Below are 10,653 nucleotides of genomic sequence, written 5' to 3'. Positions count from 1 at the left end.
ATCTTTTTTTTTTATATTATGAATTTTTACGTATCATGGTATCGAATTGTCATTTTTCTCTGTGGGTTTAATCACCTTTAGTCACAGAAAGCTCGACATAGGGATATAGTGATCCAGCGGCGGCGGTGTTAGCTAACTTTTCAAAAGCTTCATATTTTAGAAGGTGGATGACCTAGACGCTTCATACTAAATGCCTTGTGTAACGACGTTCCTTGACCTCATTTTCATGGTTCAGTGACTACTTGAAAAAAGTGAAGATTATTTGTTATGTTAATTTCTCTCTTATTATGAGCTATATCATAACTATATTTGGCATGTGCGTACCTTGTAAGGTCCTTATGCACGTCAATAGTTTTCACTTGACCTCGACCTCACTTCATGGATAAAAGAGGGACGAAAGATACCAAAGGGACAGTCAAACTCATAAATCTTAAACAAACTGACAACGACATGGCTAAAAATGCAAAAGACAAACAGACAAACAATTATAGTACACATGACACAACATAGAAAAACTAAAGAATAAACAACACGAACCCCACCAAAAACTAGGAGTGATCTCAGGTGCTCCGGAAGGGTATAAGCAGATCCTGCTCCACATGTGGCACCCGTCGTGTTGCTTATGTGATAACAAATCCGGTAAAATTGAAATATTATAATTCGGTAGGTCACATTCACAAAAGGGAAGGGGATTGTAGTTATGACGTAATGAACATATCCGATATCATTTGTGAAACGGTTATTCAATAACGGTCAACCAACTCGTGATGGCGTCCGTAAATTTTACGAAGGGATGATTTCAACTTCATCATTTGGAACTCTTGGTTTAATAGCTTCCTTGTGAGCAGCAACCCTCTATCAAGAAAATCATGATATAGGAAATGCAAGCACGGGAATATCGTATCAATTGGGAGATATATACCCCGTATGCAGGTGCTGCTGGAATGTTGCTACTTAGAAATGGAAAGTTCACAATTGGAAAGATGAAATCATCTCTTTTGTCGTAAAGTTTTGTTTTCTAACCACAAGGTTAAGTCCACATCTCAGATTTTATTAGCAGCATGTATATTATATTCGGTGCATGGAAGGACTGTAAGATGTACATGTCCAACTGGCAAGTACCATCTGAACTTTACCTCATTTTCATAGTTCATTGGTTTTATTTAAGTTCTTGTGTTTTCGTCTGTTTTTCTTATACTGTCAATCTTATTTTGTTATACTGTATGCAATAGGTTAACTATAATTAACAAGGTGTATGGAATGATTGCCAGATGTACATGTCTAGCTGGCAGATGTCATCTGATCTTCACCTCATTTTCATTGTTTCGTATGTATTTACCTCTTGTTTCACATGTCAATGTGAAGGAGTGTTTTTATATATAAAAACAAAAAAAAGCATGTTGTATTGTATTAACCTTGGCCTCATTTTCATGGTTCATTGGTCAAAGTTACGTTTTTGAGTTTTGGTCTTTTTTCTAATACTTTATACAATAGGTCAACTACTAGTATATTTGGTGTATGGAAATATTTTATGATGCACATGTCACACAGGTTTTATTTGACCTTGACCTCATTTTCACGATTCATTGCTCAGTGTAAAGTTTTTTGTGTTTGATCTGGGGTTTTTTAAACTATCAACAATAGGTCAACTATATTTGATGTATGGAAGGACTGTAAGTTGTCCATGTCTGCCTGACATTGTTCATCTTACCTTGACCTCATTTGCATGGTTCATTGGTCCATATTTAGTCTGTTTCTTAGAAACTATTATCAATTGGTCAATTATATTTAGAGTATTAAATGATTGTAGATTGTACATGTATTTCTTGTTTGGTTTATATGACCTTGACCTCATTTTCTTGTTAAGTTTATGTGAAAAATGTAGTAAAGCTTTAAATTTAGGAATATCAACATAATGTCAATGACTAGTAAAGAAGGCGAGACCTTTCAGCATGTGCACTCTTGTTATACTAAATTATCAATGTTGTATCATATTAAAATTATTATAGAGTACGCAAATTATGCGTAGTAAATTAACATTGATAGCTGTTACTTACTGAATACGGTAGTTTACAATGTACATTATTGACACTGTCACATTCTTAACATTGAACAATTTTCATTGAGGAACAGATCTTTAACTTGAAATGGAACACAGAGGAATAACTGTAACTCAACCAAATTGAGTACGGATTCGAACTGGGGTCCACCGGCGTGCGCCTTAGTTTTTTTACACACATTGCTGGCAAAGGAATACACCGGTTAAGCACCCCAAAACCCCTAGAAGATTAAGATGCGCCATTAACTATAAATCTTGGACCGCAATTTTTATTATATATGCTTCTTTAAATGGTATCATTAAACTTTATAAATGCATTATCGTTTGCTGATGAAAATAACCCAAGTTATTTGTGCAAAAAGACGACGCGTAGTTTCAATGTAATTTTAAAATGCGGTTTATTTCTTTTGACATTATAAATGTTGTGTTTAATACATTTCTTGATTCACAAACTTACTCAGATTTTCACCGTTGTATCTCAGTCTTTTTAATTTTATAGTCGTGAAATATTTACATTCTTGAGTACATAGAATTCTGAAACTTTTACTTTAAAGAGAGAAAAAAAAACATTAATCAAAGCCACAAGCAGTGTATGCACATACAAAGCTGTGCATCAAAAAGTCTTAAAATATCGAAATTAACCGTTATGTAACGTGTACTTAAATTGTCCAATGAAGTTTCAAATCTTTCATACTGAATAATTTCATAAGTAATAATGTACATTTTACAGTGTGTAACCATATTTTTAGAGGGCCGTAAAGGGGGGACACTGTTACGAAAGAAAGTGAAATAAGATAGTGCGGACAGTGAATTCTATTTTTATTTTGAAGTAAAACTATATAATCTATAAACACGTCGGAAAATGGAACGTTAATTAGTACGAGAGCACTGGTAAACGAAACGGAATTAATAAACAAAAAAATAATAACTTCACCCTTCGTCACCCTCTTTAATTGTTAGGTCCATTACAAAGTCGTTATATGTTTTATTTATGTAAAAATCAACAAAATACATCACACCTGAGATTCGTCCAAGTGGAAGTAACTCGTACTTCTCACCCGAGTTCTTTGATGTAACTCACCCATCAATAAACACTGAATATTGACATTTTCAATATTAAAATCTATATTCTCACCCGTACAGGTGTTCAATATATACCCTTCACTCCATTTATACGTGGTATTATTGGTAATTTATAATTCATACAATTGGCAAAGAAATACGTGTCATTGTGCATTGTTGCTCCTTCAAATGCAGACAGTTTTGCAAATCATACAAGCATTTAATATCAGTCTGGTGTTTTCCCGCCTTTATAGCAAAATTTGAGAAAAAATGACACCAAGAGATTCGTTTGATAATCTAAAACAATGAATGGGACACAAAACCTCATCAAATTAAAAGTAGTCCAATTCCTATTTCAAAATAGATGATAATGTTACAATACTACATGTATCCCTTCAATAGAATTAAGAGGATGGGATACGAGTGCCAATGAGACAACCTTCCACCATAGTCACAATTTGTAAAAATAATCCATTATAGACCATAGAACGGCCTTCAATGCGGAGCCTTGACCAATGCCGATCGAACAGCAAGCTACAAAATGACTAGTACATGTAAAACCAACGGTCCGCTAACTTATATAATAAACGAGTGAAACAAGAATTACTTATGAACTATACTAACAAACGACAACCACTAAATATCAGGTTCCTGACTGGTCTAAATGTGTATTTTTAAAATAAAGGCAACATATGGTCGAAAACATTCTTAGTGATAAACAAGTTCACAAAACACTATACAAAACTTAGGATTGCGCAAAACGTGATGATAAGGAAATGGTTATTGCACCAACTGACTTTAAGATTGTTGCCGTTCTTGCTTAGGAAGCAACCATTTAACTTCAAAGGGGTTATGGTTTTATTCCAAACGCGAACATTTGTTTTAGGTTTTTTTCGACGCTATCAATCTGTTTTTTAACACACACTATGTATGGTATGGGAAAAATCGAGATTCATAATATTTATTTTATCTGCTTGACCACACCATCCCCCCCCCCCCCCCCATTTTATTGGGGGTCACCGGAATAAATTTTTTTAGCTAAATTGTCGGTTCAATATTTCAAGTGAGTAAAGTTGTGAAATGTTATTTTGAGATGAATAATTTAAGGGCTAAGACTATTATATATTTAGAATTGTCACCGGACATCAACTGCTCTTCTTGTTACTCTAGTATATATGGTTATTATTGTAACTGTAAATAATGAATTCATAAATAAATAAGTATTAAGTAAATACATAACCAGAAAAGGAAGGTCAGGTTATGTGATAAAAATGTAACAAGTTAACTTTCGTTATCATTTTTGAAAAATACACGAAAAACAAGTTTAAAAAAGTTAAACCAAATAAATGACATTAGATTTTAATCTTGAAAAATTAAACAAAACTTTTAAACTTTTTAACTTTTTAAAGTAAATAAACACTCCTGGCGTATTTATCAGGATTTTGACATATAAAAGCCGATTTTCTGGTTAAAAGTGCGAAATACAGGATATTCTCAAGAGGGTAGTGTATTAACTGAATAGAGAAAAGCAATAATCTACGAAAATGGAGATTTTCAAATGAAAATGTCCTGGGTTTTAAGTGGCATTTTCCCATTCAAAATACTATTTAGTGCATTTAAACGCCCTTGTTATAAATTTGAAATTAATTTTCACCCTACGTTGATAAAGAACTGAGAAGATACCCTTTTATAGCGCATTTTAAGTGCAGAGACGGGGCCACGAAGAACCGAGGTATCATTAATTTCTTCCTACTTTTAACAGCGAAAACTACTGAGGCGTTCAGAATGTGTGTGAAAATTTGAATAGAAATATTTAATTTTTCAAGTGTTTAGTGTCATTTCTGACAGTTACAAATTGTTTAGGACTCTACCTATACTCAACGGGGTACATCCCATTCGGAACAGTTCGAACAGAAATTCTTTTTACACGAAACACCTGTGAATTACTAACTTCTGACATAAGTTCAAAACGTGAAAAATTGCTATTTTACGTGCACAACCTGCATCGTTTTAAGATTTGTTTACGTAGTAATTTAATTAATGCAAGAAATGTCACACCTTTCGATAGTTATATGGGTTGCTTCAATCTCAGTCTCGCCTATTAAGGATGACCTACTGTGAGTGTACAAGCAACAACAGACATTACAAAATCTTCCAGAAAATGCCAGCAAGAAATGAAATATCCAAATTGGATGTCTTTGTTTCAACATCCATACATTTTAAACCTTTTGTTGGTAGTTTGCCTTTCTTTGTGTTTCTAAATGGTATATATTTGGTGTAACTGCATACTAGAAATTATAGATCTTTCGTAGTTACTTACTTTTTTCAGGAACTCAATATACTTAACATGCACGTTGCCAGACTCACAGTTTAGTAAGCTAGTCACATGTTGAAATTTCGTCTACAAATGATTCAATATTGGTGCTCAAATTTAAAAGTTCAGTGGAAAGCAAAATAAAACACGAAGATGAATCGCATTTGCAAAGCTTCCAAACAGCTTCTAAACAGGTGCTCCAAATCTGGCTATTGCCATTTACGCCTGTGGCAGAAGAACACATATATGAGTTTCGCATAATTCAACATATTATACAAAGATAATTCACAGAAAATGACCGTATCACTTTAATATATGAATAGCAAAATCAATTTCGAAGATGAAGCGATTGAAAACCAAAAATACAAAAAGATGTTTTAAATGGGGTTAGGCCATCTACATGCATGCCTTGGGTAAAAACCTTGGTATTTTACCTTTTATATATACAGAAAATGCCGATAGAGAAAATGACACACTTTTGGGGATGTGCGACATAGGATTAAAAAGTGGAGATGTGGGATATCGTTTGTAAAAAAAGTTGGGATATTAGATACATGTAGAAATGGGATAACAACTTCGACACAATCCTCGCTTTTCTTTCTATTTTTAAAGCTAGTACAAATATTTTTACGTGTTTCTACACTGTCATCAAATATTGTATATTTATTAGAAATTAAAGTTATTTATTCATTACAAAAACAGAACAATATTCTGCATTACGTAATCCCATTTTCACGTTGACAGTTTTAATTCAAAACAGGATCTGATATATACTTTAAAAAGACAAATAGAAGTACATTTGTTTTTTTCTCTGAAAAGAGAGCGCAACCCTGCAACATTAAACTTTTCTAATCCGTATAAATATGTCAAGAAACCGAGATTTTAGGTTTTTTCTTCTGAAATTGCGAAATTCAACAGGATATATAGAAACTGTTAATAGTTATTTATTTCATAAGCTTCCATTTCAAATATCAAATTTATAACGATTATAAAATATGTCATTTTCAATAGGATAAAATTCAAATTTTGATCTATTTTATACCATTTCATAAACTGGGTAGATTTTATTGTTCACTATTTATTCGCTCGAATGACAATATCTCATCGTAAAACGTATTAAGAAGGATTATGCTAATTTTTCAACGGGTTTTCACTATTATTTGATAAATGTCCCATTTAAAATGAAAATCCTTGGGTACCATAATCATATTATATATTAAAAATGAGACAGTATAGAATTGATGGAAAATGTCATTTTATCAATAAAACTCGTTCGTGTTAAAACTGTGAGAATCGTGTTTTTTTCATTTTTATAGGGTGGTGAACTTGGAAGTATTGTGTGAAATTTAGTTTTTCAGTGCAGTATATCAAGATCGGTTAATCCAGTTTGATGATGACAGTTTTGTAGGCCTAATAAACATAGTACAAAAGAGTTTGAATTTTTATAAATAGATTTTTAGATCTTCATAGACCACACATGGGCATTTGAATTCATTTTATGTAAACATCTTTATACATTTAAGAGAGATATGAATTATAATGCAGTGTACATTGCTGATCATTGCTTATTTGAATGAACTAAATGCACTTCTTCGGTGACGACTACCCGGGAAATGGCTTGCTGCATTGCGGTAGTATACGTACTTGCATCGATTTCAGGCACCTTAATTTTCACCTCTTAAACTATTCAGTACCCATTCCTAGACAAAAGTGATTTCATAATGCTTTCAAAAAAATATTCATATTAACTATCTCAATTTTTGGCAGATTTTCCTCAGAAATATTTGCTCTAATAATCGTATAGGAATTTCAAAATTTTTCTCTTATTTCTTTACATGCACAACAATATTTTGTTCTTTAATCGCGACACGTTAGACATGTATTACTAGTACCTCACTAAAATACGCTAGATGCAAGACGCATTATGTTATATATTAAAAAATAATATGGAAATAAGTTTATTGCATGTAATATTCCCTCAAGATATCATGTATATCATGTTTGCTATTTAGTGAAATGAATATTACTGCTGCGTTTTACTGGCAGAATAGGGATTTTCGATAAATGGTTAGGTGGTGCTGGGACGCACATACAAAACTTTGTTTTAAAGAGCCATTTAAAATCGCGGTAAAAGGTACTTAAACATCAACTGTAAGTTAAAAGAGGAAAACCTTGCATTCCATCTGACACCTCCATGTAGGTCCACCCCTGTCGCGGTTCAATTTGTAGGAGAGTGAGGCCGTACGGTGACCTATAGTTGTTAATGTCTGTGTCATTTTGGTCTCTTGTGGACAGTTGTCTCATTGGCAATCATACCACATCTTCTTTTTTTTTTATATAGCATAGGTCAACTCAGAATGTGATATAAACCAACAGGGACCTAAATGTAAAATACAATATCATAAGAACTTTGACCAAGGTATATTTTACCGGATGACTTTGAAATCACCAAAAAGTACCAACAATTATCACTCATCATTTATATTATACACAATTGATAATATTGAAAAAGTTATGAGAAAGTATGTTGGAATAGATGAAACATACATGCAATTGGTTTCTTCATTGCATCAACTCTGTTACTAGCAAAACATGTTTCCTACAAGACTAAAATACAGAACATTTGATTGTGACAAAACTTAGTTTCTTTGGGAAAAAACGGACACAGATTCGATAGACGTTTTTCAGTTTCACTTTTAAACACATATTTCCATTGTATTTTTTTATGCATTAAATGAAATACAAATAAATTTCACACTGTTTAAAAGAACTAGAGACAACAAGCATACATTTGGAAAGACTAGCTTATTTAACAAATAAATACAAACCAAAATAATGGCAGTTTTTTTTTCTTAATTTGTTGTGTTCTTTGTATAAGTTTGGGTTGATTTATCCCGCGTTGATTTTTATTAAAATAGTAGTAAAATAAATGTATATTTGAAAATTCACACATTCGAAGTGAACTAATATCCTTTGTATGTACATTCAAAAATTATTGAAAAACTGTAACACTATGATGTTCCTCGAAAAAATAAAGACCGCATGTATGGTATGTGTTAAAAATAGCCTATTTTTGTATCATTAAAATAACCATATTTTTTTTTACTTTCTCTCTCTCTCTCTTTCGCTATCTCTGTCTTTTAAGAAACTTAAGTTTTTATATATTTTCATTGGTCAAAATGTATCATTTGAAGAATTTTTATACTAGACGAAAATGAATCCCATTTTCAGTTTAAAAAACTATTGATATCATTTGAAAAAAGGATAGGGACATTTCAAAAATTCTAAATTTAAGTAGTTTTTATGCGTGTCATATTTTTTGTGGTGTTTATGCTTAATTTTGTAGGTGTACTAGCTGGTAGTAGTTGTAAATAAAATATACACAATATTACTTTAAATAGTAAACATAATAAGCATTTATTTATATATAAAATTTGTAAAAATTTAAACACATTTAAAAATCTTTGGTTGATTCATTAGTCTTTGGTGTAATTTTATAAAACATATCAAAAATCCATTCGGAGCAATCTTCACAATGGAAAAATGGACGGAAAAAGATCACAAAAAGCACATTAATTTAGCGTCACAAATACGTATAACATGGTTGCCCAGGTTGGGGCTCAGTCCAGGAACACGCTGGGATTAAATCTGGAATTGTTGAATTACAAAATGCTTGTGGAAAAGTCGGTAGGGGAATGTCATTCAAATTCGTTTCGAAACAATTATTGCTAAATGCCATATTGTCATTAAATTGCTGATTTCGAGTATCATTTGTAAACGAATTTTGAAAATTGTCAAAATTATCTCCTAGAAATAGCTGTCCATTCATATTATTGTCATGAATTGGAAATTGTTGTAACCATTGGTTATTTTGATTTTGATTCGACAAACCTGGTGATATGCTACTGAGGCTTTCCGAAGAATCTGAAAAGGAGCGCGGACTACAGTTCCCAACACTACTATCACAACCGGGTGTAGTCGAACTATCCCTACCCGTGTCATTCCACGGACCAGATAATAGTTCCTGCAAATCAGTCGGGCCTAAAATTGATTCTAACGTGTCAGTTGGTAACTGGATAGACGAAAAGTCTGTGCCATTTGTTGGTAACAATCCGTTCAAATTTCCATATTGTTTATTGACTTCAAGAGCGGTTGGCTCTGTGAAAAAAGATGGCGGTAAATTCCTTTTACGTAATGGAACTTTTGAAGAACCATTGCAAGCTTTTGTTGCTGGGTCGGCACAACATTTTTCATGTAAAGTTCTAGGGTCAAACAAAGCCTGGAGCGATTTTATTTGAAGTCCTATTTGTGAATTTTCCTTCCTTTGAATTTTAGCTGGTGGTCCGTTATAGCAATTGTTTTTCCCGTCGCCTCCATCTTTTCCCGAACACCGTTTAAGCTGTTTCTGGAGATATTTACGATGATTGACTTTACGTTTTGATTTTGAAGGTTTATCTAATGCTAATTTAATGTTACTTGACGCCATGTCAACAAAACTCAGCAGATTTAACGTAGCATCGTCCTGTCCGTGATGATGAATTTCTTCTTCCCCGGGGTCGGGAAATCCCATAGGCTGCATAATCCCTGTCATATCCTCTACGTTCAACATCACATACTATATTTCATCGTTCTTTAAAAAGAATTCTTGTAGATTTTCCAAGTTGCACACAAAATGAATCCAGGTTAATTGCAGGTGTGCGCCGTCACATCAAGGTGTAAAACGTTTCAGTGATCTGTCTGCTCTGAGTTAACTTCTCTCTTATAGTATACCTTTGACACTCTTAATGACAGCGATTAAGCATAAATTTCTTTTAAGAGACATATTTGTTATAATCCGCTAATGTCCATCAAAAGCATCGCCAGTCCATTTGTTTAGAGTTAGGGGTTAAGTTAGCTTCATAAAGCTTGATGTCTTCTTCATTGAACGCAGGTAGCACTCTATTGTTCCCATCAGCCAGTAGATTTAATTTCGTCTTCTTTTTACGACCCGGAAAAGGCGTACAATGGCTTCCGTCATCAAAAGATGGAGAATATTAATCCGTTTTTACATGTTTTACAAAGCAAGTGGGCTGTCTTTTGAAGAGGTACATTCATGGGGTTTTATTTGAACTGTCAAAGCTAAGGTCGTGTCAGAAATATAACAGCTAGAAAAGGTTAATAGGATGGGAAACACAGATGTGCATGATAAAAATATGGTCTTTTTACAAAATGAACTTCA

General features: G+C 32.9%; 1 protein-coding gene across 1 annotated transcript; it reads right to left on the bottom strand.

Annotated features, from left to right (window-relative positions):
* Window positions 1–8,908: 8,908 nt before the first annotated feature.
* Window positions 8,909–10,437, bottom strand: LOC134696402 (uncharacterized). Its single transcript, XM_063558170.1, has one exon. It carries the CDS (start codon window positions 10,042–10,044, stop codon window positions 9,019–9,021), a length of 1,026 nt encoding a protein of 341 aa, XP_063414240.1. The 5' UTR covers window positions 10,045–10,437; the 3' UTR covers window positions 8,909–9,018.
* Between the last annotated feature and the right edge of the window lie 216 nt (window positions 10,438–10,653).

The sequence above is a fragment of the Mytilus trossulus genome, chromosome 14 (genome assembly GCF_036588685.1).
Source record: "Mytilus trossulus isolate FHL-02 chromosome 14, PNRI_Mtr1.1.1.hap1, whole genome shotgun sequence".
Classification (NCBI taxonomy): Eukaryota; Metazoa; Mollusca; class Bivalvia; order Mytilida; family Mytilidae; genus Mytilus; species Mytilus trossulus.
The sequence above is the reverse complement of the archived record's forward strand: the minus strand, read 5'-3'. Positions and strand labels throughout refer to the sequence as shown.

Bases quoted from the DNA above. Each gene is read 5' to 3' on its own strand.
- LOC134696402 (XM_063558170.1), bottom strand. From the start codon at position 10,044: ATGTTGAACGTAGAGGATATGACAGGGATTATGCAGCCTATGGGATTT.